The following is a 25,979-nucleotide window of genomic DNA, read 5'->3' on the forward strand; positions in this document are numbered from 1 at the left end:
GTGAAGCCATCGCTGTCATACTGTAATTATTGCCACTAATGCCTGCGGAACCTTTGGTGCTACTAAATTGACTCGTTGTCTTGTTGTCTATGCAGTGCAATTGTTTTCTTCTTAAGTGTTGGTGTGACGACCCGAGGTCCTCGCTGCAGATGTAATGCATGCAATCATGTCTTTGTAGATAAAAAAAAAAGAAAAAAGCAAGTGACTCTGGTTTCAATATCACATTTCCCTGCCCATGTGTTCAGTGTTGACCTCTCTGTCTGTTAGCCCCCCTCCCCTGTGGAGAACTCAACTTCACTAAAAGAAAAGAGAAAATCACAGCGCACGTCTCCCACCCTGTTGTTTATGTTGTTTGTTGATGTCTTTTTTTCGCGAAGGGTTTCTAAGAAAAAAAAATTGAAGCGGACCCACTTTCATGGTTTTTAAAAAAAGAAAAGAGAGAGAATCTGTACTTATTTTGTACATGTATAATAAATCGAGATGTGTTTAATTATTTTCTGGGTGCTGAAATAAAGCATGTGAAGTGGTCTACTCAGTGGCGGAGTTTTCACTGTTCCTGTTCTGCAACTGTTGTGAAACTGAAATCACACTGAAGATGCGTTTCACTTTGTACTTAAAATTAAAATCTCAGGACATTTCCTGCATGTTCCAAAATGGGTCCAGAAATCAACTGTTCCACAACGGTTGCACTGCATGTGCTTGTGTGAAGCAGCAGTGAAAACAAGGCCAATGTCCCGAGACTCCAACCAGGCTTTTCTTATAGACTCTACCACTCACAGACATTATCGCCTCTGCAGCAAAATCACAGCTAAACGTGCAAATGGGAACATTTTGCGTTTGCAGTTTCCGTGTCACTTGTTTGTTGTTTTCATTTCCAAACTCTCTCTCAAAAAAAAGGAAGGTAAATTTGCATAAGAATGCATGTTAACAGGGGAGGAAGTGTGCGTCAAACCAACCTCATACTCTCGAAACAGATGAAGTGTAACACTGGCGACCTCTTCTGGACACTCAGTGCTACAACGGCTGCTTTTAAGGGAACTTATCATGCTGCTGCAGTTTTCACCTTTCACCTTTGGCAGAACAGATAAAAAGCAAAGAATGTTATAGATGCTGAGAAAAGACTTGTGTGATCTTCTCTTCACAGCTTATTTCATTTTCAGTGTTTTTTTCGGAGGATCTGGGATTTCTTTTCTTATCCAGTTTTAGATTTTTTTTAAAACAGAGCACGCTGAAACATGTTTTTTCTTATTAAACATCAAGTGACCAGTCAGTGACCACAAACCGCCGTGTTAAAGAAATGCAGTTGGAGCCAAAATAAATATGAAAAAATGATGAAATTATGAACATAAATAATCTTTCTGGTTATTAGCAGCTTATATATTTTCCCTTTTCCTGCCTGACACCCTCAGGTGTTGCTCCTCTGAATCTGTGAGGAAAATTTGTAAATTATATTACTTTCACTTTCCAGCCTTGTTGTCGAGTAAACCAGACACTGTCTGTCTGATGTTTATCCTCCTGAATGAATGAATGAATGAGTGAATGTGGGTTTTCAGAATTTTTTATTAGCGGCGAAAGATGGTGCAATACAGAAAAATCCTAAACGCCAAATAACAATTTGCACACTCACTGTATAATAATTGAACCAAAAGAAGAAAGACAATTTGCCTCATTGCAAATGTGGAACTACAGACGGTGGCAGCAAATGGCTGCAAGGACGACACGTCGTCCATTGTTGCTCTTATTTTCTGCTAAAAAGACAAAATGACACAATGAGTCTGTGTCCTTCAAATGCTTTGAACCATCATAAATAATCCAAGGAAGAAAAAAAGGAAAAGGCGTACAGACCGGAATGAAGTGTCATGGGTGTGTTTACCTGGGCAGAGTGTCGCTGTAGGGGTCACTATGGAGACAGGAGAGTAATACAAAAAAGAAGTGAAACATTATAATGAATAGGATGTTACATCTTGAGGGATGTGATGAGAGCGAACGGATGAGGGTCTCACTGCTGGGCCAGGATGAGGGGGACGCTGGGGCTGTCGGACCTCAGCGGCGACGGAGGAGCCCTCTCCCCGGTGCGGCTGTTGAACATGGGCGTTGTGGACAGAGGAGGAGGGACGCCGCGGTTCCCAGACATGTCCCTCAGCTCGTCCGTGTTCCCGTGAATGGTGTGGTGGTGGTACAGCTGGATCCTGGGACGCGCAGAGCATCACACACATGAATTTACAATTCCAATGTTCTGCTGCTTTACACTGAATATCTACTTTATTACATTTCACAGGGTTCAAATATTGTACTTTTTACTCCGAGACTTTTATCTGACAGCTAAAGTCACTTATTGGTTTTCAGATACTTGATTTTACTCTTCTTTTTTAATTTAAACAAAACACACAAATTACCCATCGGAGGGTCGACAGACTCGTTCTACCTTTTGGAAATCTTAATTTATGTGAAAAAAAAATCAAAATTGTACTTGTGTACAGCTCTTTTGTGAATAAAATTAGATACATTCCACCACCGATAACTGCAACTATTGGTAACTGTATTTTGGTAAGAAAACAGTAAAAAACAACAACAACAAAAATCAATGTACTTACTGGTTCGTCCTTGCATTCCTCTTTCCACTATATGAAAAAAAGGAAAGAATAATGTGTCATTTTTCACTGGCATCAATCAAAAGATTTCACTTCACCTACATAACAGAAATGATCTCTTCTCGTGAAATCCGTTAGATTTGGCCCCTGCATAAAATTCCACAAAAAAAAACCCTTGTAATTTTGCAAACTGCCCCTTTACGACAGTGACATTGTGGCTCGATAACGGATACGTACACGCCCTCTCGTCGGCCGTACATGATGTAGGCCAGCAGCAGACACAGGATGATGGCGAGGATCAGCGGCACGATCACCGTCACGATGTAGTCGGGGAAAAAGTCTCTGCTCGGGGGCGACTCCGGGGGCTCGAAGTCTCCTCCGGCCTCCAGGATTCCAGAGCCCATCGTGGGAGCAGGTGGAGCCGGTTCCTGCTTCGTCAGATCGAACTGAGATGGAGGAGGAGGAGGAGGAAGAGGAGGAGGAGGAAGAGGAGCAGGAGGAGGAGGAGGAGGAGGAAGAGGAGGAGGAGGAAGAGGAGCAGGAGGAGGAGGAGGAGGAGGAGGAAGAGGAGGAAGAGGAGGAGGAGGAAGAGGAGGAAGAGGAGGAGGAGGAGGAGGAGCAGGAGCAGCAGGAGGAGGAGGAGGAGGAGGAGGAAGAGGAGGAAGAGGAGGACGAGGAAGAGGAGGAGGAGGAGGAGGAGCAGGAGGAGGAGGAGGAGGAGGAGGAAGAGGAGGAGGAGCAGGAGGAGGAGGAAGAGGAGGAGGAGGAAGAGGAGGAAGAGGAGGAGGAGGAGGAGGAAGAGGAGGAAGAGGAGGAGAAGGAAGAGGAGGACGAGGAGGAGGACGAGGAGGAAGAGGAGGAGGAGGAGGAGGAGAGACATGTTCATAGTAACTGTGAGACACACTGTAAAATGTTTTTGTCCTCCGTTAGCGTATCACATCTAGAGCTCCAATTATTAGTCAGTAAATCAATTAGGGCGATCTACAGAATTGTTGATTAATATTTAAAATAAGTTTTTGGAGGAAAGATGTCAAACATTTGATGGTTCAATGTGTGAGAACTCGCGGTTTAATCTCCATCCAAGTAAATTCAACACGTTCGGGTTTTGGACTGTTATATTGCAGTGGACATTTTTCACTTTTGTCTGATGTCTTATGAAGAAAATAATACAACTGACGAAATAAAAAAGCAGATTCATTGATGATAATCAATAGTTGCAGCACCTGACTGGTTTCTGAATTGGAAGTTGGGACCCCTTTATCATCAGATAAATATGATTGGAAGTGAGATAAGAAGATGTAGGAAGAAAAAACATGGTCCTGCAGAAAATAATACTAAGAATTACTTTTTTTTTTTAAATTGGTGGAATATTGGAGAGATTTTTTTAAGGTATTGAATTTATGAATTTATGCTAATATTAAACAGAGAAAAAGCAAATGTGAATAACTGAATAACCATCAAAACATGGTCCCGTTTGTCAAACGTTTACGTATCTAGTATTTCACAAACAGAAAGGAAAAATCTGAGAAAGAAAAATTCAATAAAAAATAGAAAATTCCAAAGAACACAAATTACTTTACTTAGAACATATATTTTATCCCCTTAATCGAGTTGTGACTGCTCAGTTTTTTCATGGGAAACCTTCAGGTTGGGAAATCGTTTTCTCAAATCTCAGACATTTAGAGAGACGGAGTTTTACGAATCTCTACTAAACACGCGTGTTGTACATTTTCTCCGTATGAATTTGCTCACCAGCTCGATCTTGCACCAGCTGATGCAGTTGCTGGGGATGCTGCAGAAGTTACAGCCTCCGGGGATCTTGACCTTCGCCCCCGCCGTGCACTGCCTCTGGTACTCGGGGGTCATCGCCCTCCGGAGACAGTCCGAGAAGTACTGCTCGGACGCCACCTTCACGTACACACTTGGAACGCAGAGCAGATTCTTTTTTTAACGAACACAGTCGAGCGTTCAACTCACAGAGTGGCTGCAGGTACGAATGTCTCTCAGTTCACCCTTCAAAGTGGCCTGCGAGGGGGAGGGGCACTCTGCCGCCGCGGTCGATGGCGTTGGTCATGTTGATGATTTCCAGGGCCTCCGTGTCCCACAGCTTTTGTAGATCCTGCTTGATCTCGTCCTGGACAGGAGGGGGCAGCACCTTCTCGATCTCCCTCAGCTTGATGAAGAACTCGGCCTGGTAGGGCAGGAGCTTCTCTGAGAGTGGTGAACAGTGATGTCATCCTCCACACGCTCATCATTACCATCCCTTGTGCATGAAGCATTTACGACATCAGTGAAGTCACACGTACCCGCAACGATTTTGATCACGAATATTTGTCGGGTTGTTTCATAGCTCCGCTTGTTGACGGCGTAGACCTGTCAGTCAGAGGGGACATGGACGTTAAATAAAGTCACAATTATCAGTTTTTCCCATCCACAGATATGCAAAGAGATATTTTGCTGTATTGTACTTTAAAATTCTTGCATTTACATTTCCTACATTTCCCAGAACACCTCTCAACCCACTGGAGTGATCTACTGTGAATGTTTTACTGTATATACAGCAACAACTTTGTTTATCTATAATGTAGAGCAAACGAGCAAAGAGGGATGACGTGGGACTTTCAAATTCATTACTTCAGACTGTAAAACATTTTTTGAAAGTAAACATTAAGCTATTCATATCTTCAGTTATTCAAAGGCGTACATAGACTGTCAGTGAAAAGTAAGTTTTGATAAAACCACACACTTGCCGAAATTGTTAACTTCAGACTGTAAACATGTCAAATATTAATAATTTCACATGCATAGACTTACCAAAGACACAACATAAAACGAAATGAAATGTATTTAAATGTACAAACTTGACCTGTTCAATGATAATATTTTGTAAGTTTTCAAGATATAATCCATAATATTCTGTCTAATGGAGACGAAAGTGCATCTCTTCTTCTTTAAAGATCAGTTTCTTCCCCGATTCTTCAATGTTGGTTCAAAGTAGCAGCTCATGAGTAGAAGCCAACGCTTTTGTCTTTGAGAGTTTGGACAACGCAACCTGACATGTGCCTCTGATGTGGCAGACAGCCGCTTATTACATATTCCTGTCACGGGAACAGAAGTGTGTAATATAATATGAGCGTTTTGACAACGTCACAGTAGAAACAAGGCCGGGAAAATGGCAATGTGCGCGTGTTTTTCAGGCCTGTGCCACAAATGACGCTTTCACACCTCGATGATACTTTTCCCCGGAGACGTGGGCGTGCCGTACAGGAAGCCGTTGTCGTACGGGTGCCTCTGGGTGAAGCGCAGCCACTCTGGGAGGTCTGGGTAGTTCTGCCTGTTGCACTTAAAAATCATGGGGTCATCGTACAAGCGGCCGGCTGGTGGAGCACAGACACAAGACACAGACAATAAGAACGTTCACGCGGTCTGATTATTTTTGCTCATCGATGATTTGGGGGTCTCACCGTAGAGTTTTGCCAAAGGTTCAAAGTCATTCTGGAAAGTCTCTCTCATCAGCTCGTGGGTGAATAGCTTCCCGACAGGAACGGTGAATTTGATCTCTGCACTGGCTCCGAACAAACTGACAGCACCAACTGTAGTGTGGAGAATAGAAAAGGAAAGAAACACAAAAATAAGACTCATCCGAACGGTCAAAACTTAAAATGTGCCAACACACAACCCCTGATGCTGTAGTTGTAGGCCGAGTCAGGACCCTAATGAAAGAACCACACAGATCTGAAACTGCAGCAGGAGGAGTTTACTTATCAGTGTTGTCATGTCACACCAAGATGAATCGTCCTGGAAAAAACAAAACTCGCCTGTGAAGAAGAAGAAGAAGACCCAGCTCCTGCAGCCTGCCATCTTGTTTTGGGCTTTTTGATTGACAGAGCCAAGCGGAGAGGGGCCGGGTCGGAGCACACGACGCGTCAGGCGCTATTTTTACTTCACGCACACTAATAACATCCTGACGAGTGTCTGTGAGTCTGTGAGTCTGTGACTGTGGAGTGACATTATTCGGTCAGGGTGCAATTTTTTACGTACAAAAACATATGAGAACCGATAAACAATTTGAGATAAACATGATTAGAAATGAGAGAAAATGAATGGTAACTATCCTGATCATGGTTTGAGTCATTTTTCAAGTCAAAATTCCAGAAATTCCACAGTTTTTTGCTTCTCACTCGCGACAATTTTTTGCTTTTTCTTCGTAATTATCTTTATAATTATAAATTACTGGAAATCCTCTGGAGGTTTGGCGTGTTGGTTGGACAAAACAAGTGTAGTTAATTATAGTAAATATGATTTATATGTTCTAAATCAAATAACCATTTGAGAAAATAATCACGGCACTATTCCGTGTAGGAAAATAATCATTTGCTGTAAGTTTTGTATTTAAAACTAGTAAAAGTTTGATCCATTTTAACCAACTACAGCGGGGCCCGGTCCTGGGAAGAACCCGCTAAATGATGGTATGGATGCGGATCAAGGGGCCGTACTATGTACAGTATGTTTCATGATAAATAGATCATTTAGGCTATGAGACCAATTCCTCTTTCCTTTTACGTTTCTACCATCATAAGGATTAAAAAAATGATGTGTTATATTCTCTTATAACACTTGAAATTAGGGAGGGCGACATGTCTCGTACATATCCGTGGAATCATTTCACTCTCTATTTACTCGAAGAATAAGATATGTAGAAAAAAACTATTTGTTTACCTAACTTTTCCACTCTCAGTCACTGACTCACTGCTGAGGTCACACGCCGACACTGTCACTGGGAAGCTGTAGGTGGCGCTGTTTGCCTCCCTGAGAAGTGATGCACATCCTGTTTGACAGCACCTCAGACTTCTCAGGCCCAATTCATTCCTGCAGTTCTGTCCCTCAGTCAACTGAAAATGAGAATAAGAATATGATTTTATTTTTAATTTTTTTTTAAAGGGAAAGTTGGTGACAGTTTGGTCAACGTGAGGAGAGGAGTGTCATGTTTCCTGTGTGTGTATGTGTGTGTGTGTGGGGGGCAGAAACACAACAGGGGAAATGCTTTGTCTATCTTCAGAGATAATATTTAATGTGTGTCTCTGTTGTCTGCACAGATGTGGGAAGCGACAATGTGGCCTCTGCAAATAGCGGATGTGTCATTGGCCGAGGAGGTTTGACGTATGCGTGAGGTTTTTACTGGGTCCTAGTGCGAGTCGGATCCATGACGAGCCACAAAACCCTGCCCTAGGAATGAACGCCATACTGATACGACAAGATGAGTCAGAGTGAGCTCGTTCATTGGTTCAGCGCTTGCGCATGCGCATTGTCACACGTCTCCTGGCATTCCAAAGATGTCGCACAGCGATGTAACAGCTCAAATATTTTCTTTGATTTGACACTTTTAAAGCATTTAAATCCTGTGTTTAACTTCAATCGGGTCGAGGTCAAAATGCGAAAACCCGAGGCTCCATAAGGGCAGTTCACAAACCAACAGGAGAGGTCACGGTGGGCCGCCACTTGGTTGGTAGACTGCTGTTCACTGCTAATATTGTAGCAAACCAACTGTCAGACTCCCTTTCCTATTATGACATTTCAATTTTTTTGTTGTTGTCATTGCTTTTTGTGGCCCCTACTACATGGCCGCGGCTCCACCCTCAGGTTGATCCCCCCTCCCGTAAACCTCGCCCATTATCACGTGACCATCCAATTACACAGGGCAGGTGCATTGCAGTTGGAAACAGGAAGCAGATGTTTTTTTCTGCAGTTGGTTACTTGTTTTTCAGAAAATTCCATGAATAAGAAACCTGAATGGTGAACTATCATCTTATTGCTTGCAATTACATTTATTACATTTATCTTTTTCATCATCAGCATCATCAGTAGCAGAAGATGAAGCTGAAGCAGCAGCAGCAGCAGCAGCAGCAGAAGATGAAGCATCATCAGCATCATCAGCATCATCAGTAGCAGAAGATGAAGCAGCAGCACAAGATGAAGCAGCAGCAGCAGCAGCAGCAGCACAAGATGAAGCATCATCAGCATCATCAGTAGCAGAAGATGAAGCATCATCAGCATCATCAGTAGCAGAAGATGAAGCAGCAGCACAAGATGAAGCAGCAGCAGCATCATCAGCAGCAGCAATTGTCCTCGGAAGGCTTGTTGTTAACTGAACGGGCACTAGGACCCAGTCGCTCCCTCCTCCATGCAGCAGCAGCAGCAGCAGCAGCAGCTGAGGAGAGAGAGAGAGAGAGAGAGAGGACCAGAAATCTGCAGCTCACAGAATGAAGAGATCAAAATGATGCTGTCGGTAAAAAGGGATTAAAACGTAAGCAATCTGTCGTCAGCTGCGGCAAATCCGCGCTCGTCGCCGTGTTCCACTTTTTTCTGTGCAAATATATATATTATTTGTGTGTGTGTGTGTGCAATCGTCTGTCAAGGGGGTTTGGGGTTTTCATTGTGTAGCTGCTGGTGACAGATGCATCGTGCACACTTCCTCCGTGTAGCATCGGCGGAGCGCTGCAGCGGCTGCGGGCAGGGCCTCTAATGCGATCTGTTGTTTGTGTTTCTCCCCATCTGCCGGGTCCACAGTCCGCCGGCCGCCCGGTGGAGGACACACGACCCGGGGCGCCACACAGTTGAGGCATGCCGTCGCTGAGCATCCGCCGCCGCGCCTGACCGAGCGACCATGATGAAGACCGAACCCACATCCAAGAGCACCGGCTCCGGCTCCACGCTCCGGAGCCCATCCCCGCACCGGAACGCGTACGAGGCGGGCATGCAGGCCCTGCGGCCCGCCAGAGACAATGCGGCCAACGGGGACCTGCAGGAGGGGCCCCGGGGCCGCAGGTACGGCTCCAACGTGCACCGCATCAAGAACATGTTCCAGCAGATGCAGACCACGGCGCCGGCCGACGCCGAGGCGGAGGAGGCGGGCGCCGGGAGCGCGGACAAGTCGGTGCGCCTCTCCCTCCCCAGAGCCGGCAGCCTGAACGAGAACGTGGACCACAGCGCGCTGCTGAAGCTCGGCTCCACCGTGTCCGAGCGCGTCAGCAAGTTCGACACCAGCAGGCCGGAGAACGGGCACCAGCGGGCCTCGTCGCCCAGCTACTCCAAGCTGCAGGAGACGCGCCGCATCTTCGAGCAGCAGCAGCAGCAGCAGCAGCAGGAGAAGCTGGCCACCACCAGGGTCCTGCTGAAGACCGACAAGGCCTCGGGCTTCCAGGAGGGCAGGCTGGACGTGATGTGTCGTTTCAACGGCAGCACGGAGTCCCTGGACAGCCTGGACACCAGCGAGGCGGTGTCCCCCACCGTCAGCCAGCTCAGTGCCGTGTTCGAGCGGGCTGCCGAGCTGCGGAACAACCTGCACCGCCTCTCCTCCACCCCGCCGCTGCCCTCCCGCGGGGTCAGCGCCAAGGTGGGAGTGCTGAACTCCAAAATAATCACAAAGAGAGTTCGTGCCTTTGCGGCAGGCGGCCAGGAGGAAGACGCAGGCCATCCGAAGGACCAGGAGGGGCCCCCGAGGGCCCCGAGGGGGAGGGGGACCCCGCCATCTGACAGCATCAACGGGGGCCAGGATGAATTTTACAGTACTGTAGGAGAGCCGGCGGAGGAGAGGGAAAAGACGGTCTCGGATGCAGGCGTCAAGACCAGAGCGGAGGTCCAACGCGAGTCGCCCGGCGCAACTCTGCAAGGTGACGGCCACGTCGGCTCGGCGGAGAACGGAGAAGCTGCTGCGGAGAAGAAGAAGAAGAAGAAGAAGCACAGCCCGCGAAGGGGCGACGAGGAGGACGAGGAGGAGGAGGACCGGACGCTCAGAGACGACCAGTCGGGCCGGGACTCGGTGGATGTCAGCACCTACAGCGCGGTGGGGGAGGACGTGGAAGTGGACGAGGAGGAGGAGGAGGAGGAGGAGGAGGAGGAGGAGGAGGAGGAGGAGGTCGACGACAGCTACGAGGCCGAGTCCAGCTGCGTGGAGATTTCTGGGCTGCCTGCGGAGGAGAGCCCGCCCACCTCCAGGAAGATCTGCTTCAGCACGGAGCCCATCAAGGTGAGGACAAAGGATCTGGGGAACAAAAAAGTTATGATTGCAGGTAGAACATAAAGATGCCGGACTAGAACGTCCACACTCTGGTGTGTGTGTGTGTGTGTGTGTGTGTGTGTGTGTGTGTGTGTGTGTGTGTGTGTGTGTGTGTGTGTGTGTGTGTGTGTGTGTGTGTGTGTGTGTGTGTGTGTGTGTGTCGCTGGATGGACTTGACCTTAAAGCTCATCTGCCACGTTCCGGTCATAGTCAGCGTCGCTTGTCAGCTGTTTTAATGAACTCACTCAGCCTCCGCCCGGTGTCAGAAATGATGCTGACGTTTTAGATTTGACCCCGTTTCAACATCAACACCGGCGGGGGGCTTTGCACACCACACCTCCTCCCCTCCACAGTAGCCAGCTGCTGACGGGTGGTCCGCTGACACGGGACCCTAAAGAGCAGCGATGTAGATACTGTAGTTGGAGCTGCTTCTGTAAATAATTGCCTGGTGGTGGTGGTGGTGGGGAAGAGGGAGGAGGAACAAAGAAGGCCTGGATAATTAGCCCTGTTTTTTTTCAGTTGTTTTTTTTAGAGAAGTTGGCAGCTCGGTTGTGGCCTGTGAAAAGTTGCTGGACGGTGTGTGAGGAGCTGAATGAGTAATGGAGTGTTTGTGAGCAAGAGAGAGAGAGAGAGAGAAATCTCCTCTTGGACCAGCGAGATGGGAGAGGAGGAGGAGGAGGAGGTAGAGTTGATTTAGAGTGTCTCTCCGTGTCTGTGGGTGGTGTAATGATCCGGAGACGAGCATCGGATCCTGTGCAGCTCTCAGACTCGCTGCTCGGCTCTGCCTCGAGGTCTGAGGCTGCACAGAGGCTCTGCCAGCTGAAGTGGGCCCTGACACTGTACACACACACACACACACACACACACACACACACACACACACACACACACACACACACACACACACACACACACACACACACACACACACACACACACACACACACACACACACACACACACACACACACACACACACACACACACAAAAGCCATTTCAGCGACAAAGGGCTCCTGTCTCATATCTCAACCAGTCAAGTTGAAAGTTGAAAGTTGCAGTTGCCAACAGCGTCAGTAGAGCCTAGTTATACACGAATCCTTAGAGGAGGCATAAGCAATTTTATAAATATCGACATTTGAGCGTCTTCTGCTCGAGGCTGAGTTATAGCATCATAGACCGTATGTAGAAAAAAATTTGAGGACATGACAGCCGTCCAAAAGTGAAGCCAAAACATCCGGATCGCCCCCTGGTGGCCGGCTGCAGTATAGGTCACAAACCCCGCCTCCCCCCGGTGTTAGCAGATGGGACACCAAACTACACATTGGATGAAATTTTCCCAAATTTAGTTTCTAGCATTTTAGGTAGTTTGTATCACACTGATGTATGTTCACGTGTTATCAGTTTGGTGTAAATTAGTTATGTGAAGCAAAAAAAAAACAAGCAAACGTTGGACAATTGTCATGATTGACAGCTGAGGCTGACTCGTGATTGGTGGAGAGTGTGTATCCCATATCCTGGATATTTTTGCCTTCATCTTTGTACAGTGGGAGGAAGAGACTCGTTGTCCACATGACGCATCGTCATTGGTTAGCATCAACAAGGGCGATCAAGTTTTATGAAAATACAGGTGGCATATTTGTTTGTTTGACATATAGGTCACGCTGGAGCTTTATCGCGGCCATCACGGAAGTGTAGTGCAGAAGGAAAAAGGGTGAAACGGACTTCTGCCACTCCATTACTTTCTCCCTCACGAGATCAAAGATGGAGAGCGTCACGTGTGCTGTGATGAAGAAGTCAGAACTCACAGGCCGCTGATAATAAGCAGGATTTGTTTGTGACCCTGCAGCCGCCACCAGAGAATAGCCTCCTACCGAGTCCTTTCACGCTGCAGCACTGTGGCCTTTTGTTATGGAGATTGATGCAGGGGTGGACGGGAGTCAAAGGGAGGAAGGGGGTCAGCTGATGGGGGTGGGGGTGGGGGGTGTTGTGAGGTCAAATGGGAGGGGCGTTATTATGCAGCTCAAATGTATTTCGACTGTAAAACGGCCCAGAAGCAGTGTCAGTTGGGTTTTCTCCTCCAAACAGGAAGTGTCCTTTTTCAGTGCATATCCCCCCCCCCCCCCCCCCCCCCCCCCCCCCCCCGTCTGCGCAGCAATTGGGCTCTCGGCCACAATCGCCGTCTTGTTGTGGCGATGGTGGTTTGCTTGTCTGGGCACATGTCTGTCTTTGTCCCTGTTTTACAGTGAACACTCCTCCCGTCTGTCTGTCTGTCTGTCTGTCTCCCCGTCTTTTTTCAAAATGGCAAAAATAGCAGTTCTGCGGCGGGTAGAGTTCACACCAGGGCCTTTGTTTTTCTCCTCACACTCTCTCTGTGTCTCGCTCTCTCTCTCTCCTTTTCGCTCTTTGTCACCGGTCTCCTACTGTTAGTAAAAATAGCAGCATTGTTATTGTCAGCGCCTCGCCTCGCCGTCGAACGCAGGAAGCTGCCCTCTCTCATGTCTTATTCATTTGTTTTAGCGTGCTTGTTTTGGCTTCATTCTATATATCGCTCAGTATCGATGTACTGTAGTTCACGTAGTCCCCCTGGCATGTGGTGGTGAGTTGTTTTTCTTTTTTGAATTATTCATCCTACTGTATTGCCGGCGAGCCCAGCGGTCGCCGCACACGTGAGTCACTGCACAGTTTTTCTGTGGCGCTGCCGGGAGAAATGTTTTCGGAAAAGTTTGGCTGGAAAGTTGTAGTGTCAACAAACACGCTCACAAACGCCATGGCTACGACGGAGGTCAAATTCAAAACGACCGACTTCATGTTAGACAGGTCTAATATCTGGACCCAACTCTTGAACAACAGTCCTGCCAGCCTGCTCAAAGAACACCTATGATTTTCTCTCACACTGTATCGTCATCACAAACCACGGCTGTTCCTGTGTTATAATAAACTGAGGGTGTTGAAAAGTGTCAAACCACAGAGGGAGGATTATTATTTTAAAGATTTGCTATCACAATCACAAACGGTAACAACAGAGAATACCCAAAATGCATCATTCTTTGGTGGTGTGAGTTCGCCGCTCAGGTCAGCCAGCGAGCGCCCGCCCGCCCGCCCAGGGGAAGACGTATAATGCATCACCGTACGTCAAGGCCTCCCCTCAAACTGTCTATTACTTAGACTCGGCTGTATTTCACACGGGGCATTACTCACAGCCAGCAGCGGTGGGAGAGCGGGCGGATTATCAGCAAGGTCACTCTGCTCCACTTCTCGGCCCCTGCGGCGGTGGCGGGCGTGTTTTTAACGGGGTGCGCCCACTCGCTGGCTCGCTCAGGTTACTGCGACGAGCCACGTCTTGCTCACGACGTCTGAGTGCTCTTTTGTCTCATCCAACCTGCCATCCGTCATCTTGTCGAGCTGTTAGGAAAAAAACACACAAAAAACAACAACAACAACAACAGACAGTTACTTTTGTGACTCGCAACGGGGGAAGGAAAGGAAAAGGTTCAAAACAAACAAGTCATCAATTCTCTGAGATGCTTTACTTTCCCAATTTGCTGGGGAATATTTCCTTACGTAAATTAATACAGTGGCAGTGAAGGAATCAACAATGGACGTCTATGGCACAGAGGATTTACATGAATTAGTCAGAAATTTTCCGATGTCATGTTATTTGAATATAAACGTGTAAGTAGAATGGATCTCAGCAGAACGTAACCTCCGCCAACGACGAACCATCCTACACGCGCGACTGTCGAGTTCTTTCTGGTAGAAATATGAAAGAAGAAGTGGTCTGTTAATCTAAAGGAAGTGCTCGCCTTTTTTGGGAACTGTTGGGTTTCTCTCTAATCTCCACCTCACTATGTAATGTGCCGTGTTGCTGTATTAATAAAATTGAATTGAGTTAAATGTATTCGTCGTGAAACAGTTCACAAGACCACTAAGAGAAGCGCGGACCTCCGTCAAGGCCGAGCTGTCCCCCCCCACCCATGTGCTGTTTGACCCAGAACTCGTATCCCCATCTCCATGTGACCTACATATTTTTTTTAAAAAGTTACGTATTTGGATCCAGATCTGAATCGGCAGCCTTCTTGTAATACAGTCACGTGTTACAATGGCCGAGACCAATCTTTGAAGACAGAAATCTTCATGCAAATCTGTCAATAACTTTAATCCTGCTAACGAGCAAACAGACCGAACCAATCACATGGCCTCCTTGGTGGAGGTACAGAAGTAGGGTAGTAAGAATGCGGTAATATGTGCAATATGCAGTCAACGTGAAGCTGTAAAGTCGCGGTGTCCATCCACATACTACAGAGCCGTTCAGTCTCTGACCTTATTCTGACGCTGCGGCGTCTGTCGCCACAGAGCCAGCGCTAAGCCTGAACATGACTGCTGACCAAAGACTGGCCTGCCAAAAAAAGGATGAACTCTGCTGCCATCCGGCCATTACTATGACGAAACCCTCTATATCCATTTTGTTGGCTGGGGGAACTGTGGTCCAGCACGGCGGCAGCCATGAGTTTGCCCGAATCATTATGTTCTGTCTGCGCGTCGCAGAGCTGGGATCTGGATTAACCCCCCAATTTTTAGGAGGATTTAGAAGCAATGACCTGACACTTGCGGGCCATGTTTGACCCGTGGTTGTAGGGGGAAGCAATTATGCTGCCTTCACATGCTAGTCGGAAGATACGACTTCCCACTCGGAATTGCGAGAATGTCATGTTCAAGTGCTTTGTTGACGGAACGAATTGAAAAAAATGGCGAAATGGCAAATATAATACCTTTGTTTGTTATGGATAGAGCGATTAATAGCATTGGTCTATATCAAGTTAAGTGTACAATGATTACAGATCGAAATTATGTACACAAGCAACAGCTAATACTGTAATATGTTGCGCCGTTAAAAATAATTACGCCCTCTTCTCCGCCATGTTGAAAGGTTGCAGTCACCCCGACTCCGGAACTCGGGCACCATCGAAATTATCTACGAGTTCCCCCCACTCGTGATTACAACCTGAAGGGCTCTGCAGGTGCAACTTTCCACGTCGGCAACTCGCATTTACCATAATTCTGATACCACGTGAAGGCAGCATTAATGTCCGTGTGACTGAAATGTTGACCAGGAGAAGAGCTTCTTCTGGTCTGCTCATGGCGAATTCTGGCAGTTTTTAGACATGAACTCTGGGGAAAATGTCAGATTATTAGGGGGGGGGGGGACAAAAACCGTTGGAGAGCGGGCATCTTCACACATCTCTCATCACGTGTGGGGCGAACACTTTAATTCACGGCAGCACGTGAAATAATTACAAGTCAAAGCGATGGAAAGTTGGGAGAATGTGGGGAGACTGAGCGTAAACACGCTATTTCTGTTGGGAAAAACCCAAATGGCACCACCTCCACACATCCTATTGGCTGAATCCAAAACTAGATCTGCCTTTGACAGGGACGAAACACAGCGTTACATCACGCTGTGGCCCGGGGGCCGTCAAGATGCGGCCACGCCGCAGGAGAGCGGACGCTTCCGGAGCAGCTCTATCATTTGGCCGTCGCCTTTGTCACGGCGACTGCAGCGCAAAGTGTCGGCTGTCACGTACTGCATGTTTATGATACACATTACTGTGCCAAGTGGGCCGCTCTTTATAGACCCAACACGACACGATCTGGGAGCCGGTGCCGAGGCCGTAGCCGCTCGCAGAGCTTTTGTAGGACATGCCGGGCGGCTGGCACCAGAGGGAGGGAGGGAGGAAGGGAGGAAGGGAGTTTCCTGGCCATCTGTTGGCTCCTCTGACCTACTATCCGCCACAACTGGAACAGTGTCCGTCTCCAGCCCACCCACCCCCTCCCCATCCCCAGCCACCCTGCCTTTAATCCCAATGTTTGTCTTCCAAAGACAGCCGCCACACCGTCCGATCAGGGCCTCTACTACGCTCCACTCTTTAAATTGAGGCTGGGCTAAAAGCGTTGGATCACGCAGGATCCGATCCAATTAGTGCGTCTGCCCCGTTTGGGATCATCCTCGGCAGGAAGCGAAAGTGGTAACTCTGTGTCAGTGAGGCGAGATTGTCGCCTGGCCCCCTTACAACGTAGCACCGGTCTTGAACTCAAGCTCAAGGCCGCAGGTCACGAAAACGCACCCCAGTCGCGGCTGTCTGTTTTTTTTTTCCATCGCCGCGGTGAATGCTGCCCAACTTTCCCCCCCCGTTTGCAGCGTCGTGGCAGTGAAACGAGAGCACTGCAAGCCACCGGCTGTGGCCTCCTGATCTTTGAACTCAAGGAGTGAGTGAGGCGGTGCCGCGGGAGCGCCGCTGTCGCTTTACAGGCTCTTTCAGTTAGGATGCGAAACGGTGTATTTTGTGCGTCTGTGTAATCCACATTCTGCTAATCCCTCTAAATACAAAGGTAACCTAAATCAAAAGCCATTAGAGCTCAGTGATGCTCCCGTGCTATCCGTCGTCTGCAGTAGGGCTCGGGTCAATTTGATGACAGAAACGGAAACTGTGATTTAAATGGCATCAGTGGCCTTTGCAACTGGCAAGTGATCATTATTTCCATTATTGGTTAATCTGTTATTTCTATTACATGACAAAAGTTAGGATGAAATGCTCATTATATTCTCCCACTGTGCAGTCTTCTAATTGCTCGTTTTCTTCTACTAACAGTGTCAAATCCTCCGATATTATGCTAAGCCAAGCTAACTGGCCGCCAACCGTCATCACAGAAATCCTGATGATGAGACAGGGATTTGACTCACGGGCAAAATATTTTTAAATCTGTATTCTTATGGGGCGGCGAAAGCTTAAAAGTAGAAGCAGAAGCTTGTCCATCGTTCAGCGATGCATGAAAATACAACCGTGTACTGAATGGGTCCGAGAGCGGAGGGGCTGGTTACATTTGCAAAGGCGCTGTCAAAACTGACAGGCTCTTCGCTGCGGGGTGTTGCCAGGGAGACGGGGCCCCCGAAGAGTGTAGCGCTGAAGCTACGAGATGCCACGTGGTGCCACGGATGGACGGAGCAAAACAGCTGACAGAGGAGAGAGAGAGAGAGAGAGAGAGAGAGGGGGGGGGGCACGGAATGAAGTAAACAACGGACAAAAAGTGTCAAAATGAAATGTTGTGAAGAGAAGGGTCTAGAAATTAAATGAAATTAAAAAATAGATTAAAGGAAGAATGTGTGAAGGGAGATGGTCCGGCACTGAATCAGTGTGGCTAGTGGCCCGTGCGAGGTGGTGCATGCATAATCACTGTGGAAGAAGTGAGGCTTTTAAAGATTCAGCTTACTTTGTGTGTGTGTGTGTGTGTGTGTTTGTCGTATGTGTGTTTGTCGTGTGTCTGTGTGTGTGTGTGTGTGTGTGTGTGTGTGTTAGTGTGTGTGTGTGTGTGTGTGTGTGTGTGTGTGTGTGTGCAGCTGCAGCAGCAGGCCTCCATTAGCATGCTGGGGGTGGTTATGTAAACTGTCATGCTGTTAGACCGGAGTGAATGTGGGAAGCCGGGCTCTGAAAACAGAGGCCTCTCTCTCTCTCTCTCTCTCTCCCCCTCTCTCTCCCTCTCTCTCCGTCCCTCTCTCCCTCCCTCTCTCTCCCTTTCTCTTCATGGGAGCAACTTCAGTGGTCGTGATTGATTTTTTTCCCCTCGCCGAGTGTGTGTTTGATGCACGTTGCCGCGGTGAAGTGATAATGCAGCTCCGAGTCCCCGGGGAAACAGCCGCGGCTGTCTCTGTTTGAAATGGTCGACACATTTGAAATGCATTACGTCTGCATTGACAGTGGTGCTACGTTATGATCAGACCCCGTGAGTCCACTTTGTGGGCTCCAACTAATTTTTATTTATAGTTAATTATATTCAATACACAGCTGTAGGTCTGAGTCATATAATAGTCATATATATCATACACATTTTTTTTTTATTAGTTAAAACTGAAGTAAATTGGATTTAAACTGGATTTAAATGTGAACCGTTCATGAACATTATGTTCTAATAACACTGCAGTGTAGTTTCATTTGCAGTTGATCTACAACATCTTCTTTGTACTAAATGAATTTCTCTCTTCCACCTGTTGATACTCACGAGTGATTAAACATTCACCAGGCTCCCCGCGGTGCACAGGAAGTCACGTGTTTTTCTGTTTTCAGTAGCAGTTGCTATATTTGGAGGCAACCCAAGAGGAACTTTGTAGTCAGTAGAACAAGGCAGTGATAAGCCCGCATGGCTGCAAAGAATCCAAAAGAGAGGAGCACCTACAGAAGGGAAAAATGGCTGCCATCACTAAAAAAAAGGGACTCACTTGACTCCAATTCTCCGGATTTTTTTCCCCCACATATGACTTCAGTTCACGTCTTAAAGCAGCTATAGACAGATATTAGAGCCATTTCAGTCCTCATGTAACTCCCAGCAAGAGAGCAAATGAACGCATTTCTCGCAAAATGTCAAATTGATCCTTTTAAAGAACAACAATCATACGACCCCAAAAGTATCTACATATACCCCCAAAAATCTACTGTATTTGCCTTTTCACCGTCCTCACGGGCGTTGGCGATTCTCAGTCTGACCCAGCGTCCCTTGCTTCCCTGCTGCAGGTGTTTGCCACCTACCCCAACGAGGACTATGACCGGCGCAACGAAGACGTGGATCCCATGGCGGCATCTGCCGAGTACGAGCTGGAGAAGAGGGTGGAGAGGCTGGACCTGTTCCCCGTGGAGCTGGAGAAAGGTACCGCACCGAGGACTCGTCCGCATTCTGCCGGGGCAGAGCTGCGGAAAAACCAAAGACAAATTAATTCTCGGTATTAATTTGAACCAGATTAGCTTCCCGCTGAGCAGTTTGACTCGTCATCCTTGGAGCCAAATAGTTGATCGTTTGGTTAAATGTGAACGTTTGGTTGTGACTTGTGCAGAGTGGCCTTCTGCCAGCCCTCATGTTTCCCACAGGGCAAAAAACTGCGCAATGTCTATCTCTCCGCAGTGAGCCACACTAGCAGCATCCCTTCAACATTATGGTGCATTAATATATGTATAGAAAACTATATTTAGATTTGTGTACAGGGCCAGGTTACACGGGATACCATATGTTTTATATAGATTTGCTGCTGCGTGTACTGGCGACATTCACTTAGTCAGGAAAAAAAAACAAAGGCTATGGAGAAATGTCTTAAAGAGTTGGTCCCCATTGTGCACCAACAAAGGCAGTTTTAATATGGTCAAAAACTGGCTTTACAAATGTTTTTGCGAGGAAGGAAATGTATTCTCAGGCGTTAAGGTCACACACACAATGTGCTTTGGCCAACGACAATGAATAAAGATATAACTTGTTTGTTTACAAGTAAACTTGACAGGGAACCTTACATTTCTGGCTCTCACTGTTTTCACATCTCTGAAATAAGTCCACAGCCACAATGCATTAACCAAAAATGTCAATCTTCATGGTGAGTATGGTTACGGCAAATCTGGCATTCCTCACCCTTTGTCAGATGGCGACGGCCTGGGCATCAGTATCATCGGGATGGGTGCAGGAGCTGACATGGGCCTGGAGAAGCTGGGCATCTTTGTGAAGACCGTCACAGATGGAGGAGCCGCACACAGGGATAGCAGGTACGGGGTTAGTTTGGTGGGGTTGTACACAGTTGAACGTTCCCTGTAAATCGTAAACATCTCTCTTTACGGTCTCTCCCCCAGGATCCAGGTGAACGATCTGATCGTGGAGGTGGACGGGACCAGTCTGGTGGGAGTCACCCAGACGTTTGCCGCCACTGTACTCAGGAACACATCAGGAACTGTCAAGTAAGAGTTTCTCTTACCTAGTCACGCTTTCATACTGAATCGCTTGTAACTCAAAGAAGCACAAACAAATCTCCTATATATATATCGTAGGGCGATGGCTCTAGGGATGGAGATGTTGGGTGATCCTCTGCCACTTTGGCCCAGACTATATAGTGAATACTTCAACAGTATTAGTTCAATAATTCCTATGAAATTTTGTACATTCATGGTGCCCAGAGAAGTTTGGTTCAGATACCTATGTTCCCCTCTGGATGAATTGTAGTAATTTGACTGAATACCTATAAACTCCCACAATCCATTTTGTAGTTGCCTAGCTGTGACTACAACCTCATTTTGTTTCTCTATGGGCTGTGACACACAGCATTCTTGCTCGAAGAGATGGTTTCCTCTTGATAAATACCCATAGTCAGTCACACACACACACACGCACACGCACACGCGCACACACACACACACACACACACACACACACACACACACACACACACACACACACACACACACACACACACACACACACACACACACACACACACACACACACACACACACACACACACACACACACACACACACACACACACACACACACACACACACACACACACACACACACACACACACACGACTTACTCCTACCACATCCTGCCCATTCACCAGACTATATCTCAGGTCTCACAGGGTCATGATTATACCCCTTCAGCGTCGAAAAGCTCATTCTGGAGACATTGTGAATAAGGTCCAACGATTTCACAGTGGAGCCACAGAAAACACCGTTATCGGGAACAGGGCATCAAACGTGTCATTCGGAAAGGGCAGCGGACTATTTGGAGCCTGGCTCTTTGGCGTTTTTCGACTGTTCCTGTGCTCCCTTTGTCAGCTCAGCTCATTCATAATTCACGGTCTAGTGGTCAGCGCGGTTGGGGTAATTATTAGCGTTGTGTGACTTGTGAAGAGCAGAGACTTCCATAGATAGCTCATGCATTATGGATCCGCTGCAGTTGTGTGCGAAAGGTACCACAGGGCTCGGGCCTATTCATAAAAAAAAAAAAAAGGCGCCGGGGAGACCAATCGACGGGGGCAGGAAGTGTGTTTGTGAACGTTTTAATTACCCGTTTGTGGTGCAGCAGCAATTGAAAGGCTTCGGCGGCTGGCTCGATAACCGTCTGTGTCTTCGTCATGATTCACTTAGCCGTCTGTAATTGGACAAAGATTTGTGAGCCTCGATCGCAAAGCGTTAGACACCTCTGTTAATGAACTGCACGACGAGCTGGAGGAGAGCCGCAGTCGAGGGTTTGATTCTGATCGCGGAGCGGGCCAAAGACACAGAGAGTGCATTTGTTTACCCCTGAACAGGAAGCCACTATGTGTAGTCCGAGAACAAGCACATTCCTCTCTGCATTAAAACATGACAGCAGTGTATTGTATATGAAAAACACTTTCATGGTCCTTATGGAGACAGTGTTTAGCCTCACCAGTGGTCTGGAGGGCGGGAAGCACCATCATCATATATTATTTAGCATTCCCATACAGAATCATACCATATATCATATATAAAGGGCTGTTTTGAGTCAAACTTGGCCAACCTGTTTTTGAACACGATCGGCTTTTTCTGTGTGGCCTTGTCGGACACGCCGCTTGAACGGGACTGGTGACTTGTCCAAAAAACGCAGGTTTGTCATTGGGCGAGAGAAGCCGGGCGAGCAGAGCGAAGTGGCCCAGCTCATCCAGCAGACCCTGGAGCAGGAGCGCTGGCAGAGGGAGATGATGGAGCAGCGCTACAACCAGTACATGGACGAACAGGAGGTCAGTCTCGATATACAGGGGTGACTTTACACATATCACTGCAATAACAGAAAGCTGATTTTTTTAAAATATATATTTTAAGGACAAATGTCAAAATTCTTACGATAGAACATGAACAGCGTGAATCTTTTACAGCTCATCTGCTCTCTATTTGTCCATATATTTAAAGGGGATCAAATCCCACGGAATTCATTAACAAAATTGAATGTAAGAATATGAAAAATTGGGACCTGCACTAAGCTGCATGACAAGAGAACAAAGGCATCTCTGAATAGCATTAGAGTTTATGTAATCTTTTCCAACCTGTTCGGGCACAAAAGGCCTGCCTTAAAATGAAAAACAAGACTGAGCGTTTTTCTTTTCTTTTTTGTCGCAATCGTTAGTTGGCCCCGTATGTCCTCAGTTCCCCGTCAGGATTATGAAATTCATCTCAGTACCCATTGTCCACAGAAAGTGTCCACAGTGTGTGTGTGTGTGTGTGTGTGTGTGTGTGTGTGTGTGTGTGTGTGTGTGTGTGTGTGTGTGTGTGTGTGTGTGTGTGTGTGTGTGTGTGTGTGTGTGTGTGTGTGTGTGTGTGTGTGTGTGTGTGTGTGTGTGTGTGTTTGTGCGCGCGCCTGTGGCGCAAAGCCATGCCGTTGTCTGTCCAGCATGTATATCAGTCTGACTAAACCATAAGCTAAGCTCCCAAATGGGGACAAATCAGGATGACTCAAATTTTGTGACGCAGGCGACGTCTTTGTTAATCTTTTGTGCCTCCGATTTTTCCAATCATAAGGAGAGTATCAGTCTAAAAAAAAAAAAAATTATATTAATCACTATATTAATAGAGAGGAAGTTTCCCCATTCATGAAAGGGTGCTGGTGGGTGGTTCTTGAAAATCGTTCCTTGTATAATGGAAAGTGTAGTCTGCTCTTTTGAGTTTGGCGCCATCTAGTGTCCATTTATTGTAACCTCACAGCCCAGAAATCTGTGCTTTTTAGTGTCAAGTTTCCTATTTTTACATTACGACTACCACCACAACGTCCCGATAGAAACAATGACTTTAAGTTGAAGACAAAATGGTGGTGTTAACCCTGGTCACCTCATCCCCGCAGGGCGCCGAGTATGGCACAGACGAAGAAGAGGACGAGGACGAGGAGGCCAGTCCGCCGTACCCCAGCGCCATCGAGGTGTTTGACTTGGCGGAGAACGAGGACATGTCGCCTCTGGAGACGGACCCTGAGAAACTGGCCCATAAGTACAAAGAGGTGAGAGGGACGGAGCATTTCCCCGTGTTAATCACAGCTCGTTTCCCCCTGATGTACCTGTTGTGCTTAACATTCACCTCTCTCTGCCGTAAAGCTCCAAATAAAGCATGCGGTGACCCAGGCGGAGATCCAGCAGCTGAAAAGAAAGGTAAGGTGTTAAATTAAGAGGATTATCAATAATCATCATATGTCAGATAATTGTTAATACGAGTCCTAAAGGTAGAATAAGTAAATAAGGCGTGGTGTGTGTGTTTGTGCTATTTACCGTCTTTGCAGCTGCACCACGCGGAGCAGGACAAGCAGCGCTGGCGTATGGACAAGGCTCAGCTGGAGCAGACGCTGCAGGAGAACAAGGAGCGCATGGAGAAGCTGGAGGGCTACTGGATGGAGGCTCAGAGTCTGTGCCAGGCGGTGGACGAGCACCTGAAGGAGACGCAGGCCCAGTACCAGGCCCTGGAGCGCAAGTACAGCAAAGCCAAACGCCTGATCAAGGAATACCAGCAGAAGTAAGACAACAACGTCATCACACAATAAGAGCTGTGTGGTGTATACTTTACATTCTGACGCGTTCGTCTGCTGCCTTTTAAACAGGGAGATCGAGTACCTGAAGAAGGAGACCCAGCGTTGTGCACAAGTCGGGGAAGAGGCCTCGCTTCTGAAAGAGGAGTCGGGACAACTCCAGGAACAGGTACCGGAGGGAACCAGCCTAGACTACGGCGACGTTGCTGGTTCTTGTAGCTCTTACCGTCAAAGTTAGTCAGTGGGCGGCAGAGAAAAGAATTCATGTGCTTAAATAGAGTAAGTCTGAGCAACAGCAGAGGTAGCAGAAGAAACTAGCCAAGAAAAAAAGGTCACAAGGGTTAATTTGGGGCTTTTAGCAGCGGGAACATTTTGACAACATTTTGCAGGAAGCTTTTTCTGAAACTGTCATCAGTTGATCAGAAAAAAGCCATCAATAAACTCCGGCTCATTAAAAATTCAAAAGCCCAGCGTGAGTCACACTGCAGCATGAACGACAAGTATTCGTATGGTTTGAAAAGTTGGGGAAAAAAAGTATTTCCTAAAGTGTATAAGTTCAAGGTAATGTTTTTATCACATACTTTTTAACTAATAAAACATTTTCATAACTGCGTTTTCCCGTCTTCTCTAGGTGGCCGACCTGGAGTGCAGGGTCGAGGAGCTGAAATCTGAACCTTTATAAAAAAAATACTTTGTCCCCCCGCCCCCCACACCCCCGTCGTCGTGTGTCTCAGAAAGCAGAAGTTCACCAGAGGAAGTGAGACGATAGTGTTGTACTTGTACTTGCAATTGAGCTGCAGGGTATTTTCTCGTCTCCGGCCCGAGCGTGGTTTTTGGTCGCGTACTGTACGTGCGTGCGTGCGTCCCCCCCCCCAGGCTATGTATTTCAGCCATTTTAACCCTTTCAAACAATGTTTTTTCTGTTATGGGAACGTGAGGAATCATCATCATCATCAAATACAGACTCTGTTGAGCTCTAGATGTACTGTTCCTTTTTTTTTCCCCTTCCCCCACTCCTTCTAATTTCAGTATTTAATCCCATAATTTGTGGTTTTGTGACGAACCATGCTGTTGCTTTTAATTGCCAAAAAAAAAAAATCCCTCTTCTTTTTTGCCTAGTTTCATTTGAGTTTGTACAGATGTGATACCGTGTGGTTTAACAATCAAATTTGGGTTTGTACATTTTTTTATTATGTGTATAACATTTAACATAATATAAAACTAATGAGATTGAGGATTGATGTGTATATTTTACGTGAAGATGAGGAAGAGGATGGTGATGTGTAAATTGGACGGAGATTGCACTGAAGACGACGATGAGGATTACGTCGCGCGAGGTGCTTCGCTGGAACAAGAGGAAAACAAGAAGTCTTTGAAGTTGTACAAACAGTAAAAACCCAACCTTCATAGACGTCGTGTCACTTAACCTTGAAAACCACCTGCTGCCTACCTTTCAGAAGTGTTTGTGTATTTTCTACACACTAAGACTCACTAACGAGCAACCTCCAGATCCTCCAGTTTCAACCATCCATCCATCGTCTACCGCTTTATCAATTTAAGGGTCGCGGGGGGGCTGGAGCCAATCCCAGCTGACATTGGGCGAGAGGCAGGGTTCCTTGGACAGGTCGCCAGTCTATCGCAGGGCCACATACAGAGACAAACAACCATTCACTCTCACATTGACACCTACGGTCAATTTAGAGTCTCCAATGAACCTGACCCCATTCTGCATGTCTTTGGACTGTGGGAGGAAGCCGGAGAACCCGGAGAGAACCCACGCATACATGGGGAGAACATGCAAACTCCACACAGAAAGGCCCTGGTTAGTTTGAACCAGGATTCGAACCATGAACTGTCTTGCTGTGATGCGACCACTACACCACCATGCAGCCCCCAGGTTCAACCCCTTGCAAAAAAAACAAGGACAACAAAGAAGAGCCTCAACAAACTGCTGTGCCACAAAAGAAAATGGATCTTTTCTTTCTCCTCCCCTCCCTC

General features: G+C 47.2%; 2 protein-coding genes and 1 long non-coding RNA gene across 7 annotated transcripts; 1 reads left to right on the top strand and 2 right to left on the bottom strand.

Moving 5' to 3' along the window:
* Window positions 1–1,542: 1,542 nt before the first annotated feature.
* On the bottom strand, window positions 1,543–7,333 carry sgca (sarcoglycan, alpha). 3 transcript variants are annotated; one of them, XM_035612389.2, is made up of 11 exons: window positions 7,311–7,333; window positions 6,056–6,184; window positions 5,817–5,968; window positions 4,898–4,964; window positions 4,604–4,802; window positions 4,344–4,512; window positions 2,829–3,037; window positions 2,595–2,621; window positions 2,004–2,189; window positions 1,874–1,900; window positions 1,543–1,748 (listed from the first exon to the last, which is right to left on the bottom strand). In XM_035612389.2, the coding sequence occupies exons 2-11, from the start codon at window positions 6,102–6,104 to the stop codon at window positions 1,739–1,741; spliced, it is 1,095 nt and encodes a 364-aa protein (XP_035468282.1). In that variant the 5' UTR covers window positions 6,105–6,184; window positions 7,311–7,333; the 3' UTR covers window positions 1,543–1,738. The 3 variants fall into 3 exon arrangements, with proteins under 3 accessions (XP_035468282.1, XP_035468280.1, XP_035468279.1); XM_035612387.2 differs by lacking the exon at window positions 7,311–7,333 and adding an exon at window positions 6,410–6,604 and having other exon boundaries at window positions 1,543–1,745; XM_035612386.2 differs by lacking the exon at window positions 7,311–7,333 and adding an exon at window positions 6,410–6,596.
* A 1,412-nt stretch (window positions 7,334–8,745) lies between these two features.
* Window positions 8,746–25,629, top strand: ppp1r9bb (protein phosphatase 1, regulatory subunit 9Bb). Of its 2 annotated transcripts, none has more exons than XM_047327885.1 (11): window positions 8,746–8,800; window positions 9,710–10,617; window positions 19,210–19,342; window positions 20,100–20,220; window positions 20,305–20,409; window positions 22,083–22,215; window positions 23,310–23,462; window positions 23,557–23,610; window positions 23,739–23,968; window positions 24,054–24,150; window positions 24,613–25,629. In XM_047327885.1, the coding sequence occupies exons 1-11, from the start codon at window positions 8,773–8,775 to the stop codon at window positions 24,661–24,663; spliced, it is 2,013 nt and encodes a 670-aa protein (XP_047183841.1). In that variant the 5' UTR covers window positions 8,746–8,772; the 3' UTR covers window positions 24,664–25,629. The 2 variants fall into 2 exon arrangements, with proteins under 2 accessions (XP_047183841.1, XP_035468247.2); XM_035612354.2 differs by having other exon boundaries at window positions 8,778–8,895; window positions 9,159–10,617.
* Window positions 10,346–14,392, bottom strand: LOC118287343. 2 transcript variants are annotated; one of them, XR_007029862.1, is made up of 4 exons: window positions 14,352–14,392; window positions 14,210–14,251; window positions 13,847–14,050; window positions 10,346–10,632 (listed from the first exon to the last, which is right to left on the bottom strand). It is a non-coding gene; the product is annotated as an uncharacterized LOC118287343 (long non-coding RNA). The 2 variants fall into 2 exon arrangements; XR_004785632.2 differs by having other exon boundaries at window positions 14,210–14,370.
* Window positions 25,630–25,979: the final 350 nt, after the last annotated feature.

Source organism: Scophthalmus maximus, chromosome 16 (assembly GCF_022379125.1).
Source record: "Scophthalmus maximus strain ysfricsl-2021 chromosome 16, ASM2237912v1, whole genome shotgun sequence".
In the NCBI taxonomy this organism is placed as follows: Eukaryota; Metazoa; Chordata; class Actinopteri; order Pleuronectiformes; family Scophthalmidae; genus Scophthalmus; species Scophthalmus maximus.

Excerpts from the sequence above, each read along its gene's own strand:
- sgca (XM_035612386.2), bottom strand. The coding sequence starts at position 6,452 with ATGGCAGGCTGCAGGAGCTGGGTCTTCTTCTTCTTCTTCACAG. Across the intron at positions 6,185-6,409 it reads CTTCTTCTTCTTCTTCACAG|TTGGTGCTGTCAGTTTGTTC; the intron begins GCGAGTTTTGTT and ends TCCACACTACAG. Across the intron at positions 4,965-5,816 it reads CGGGGAAAAGTATCATCGAG|GTCTACGCCGTCAACAAGCG; the intron begins GTGTGAAAGCGT and ends TCTGACTGACAG.
- ppp1r9bb (XM_035612354.2), top strand. The coding sequence starts at position 9,256 with ATGATGAAGACCGAACCCACATCCAAGAGCACCGGCTCCGGCTCCACG. Across the intron at positions 19,343-20,099 it reads CCCCGTGGAGCTGGAGAAAG|ATGGCGACGGCCTGGGCATC; the intron begins GTACCGCACCGA and ends ACCCTTTGTCAG. Across the intron at positions 20,410-22,082 it reads AACACATCAGGAACTGTCAA|GTTTGTCATTGGGCGAGAGA; the intron begins GTAAGAGTTTCT and ends CAAAAAACGCAG.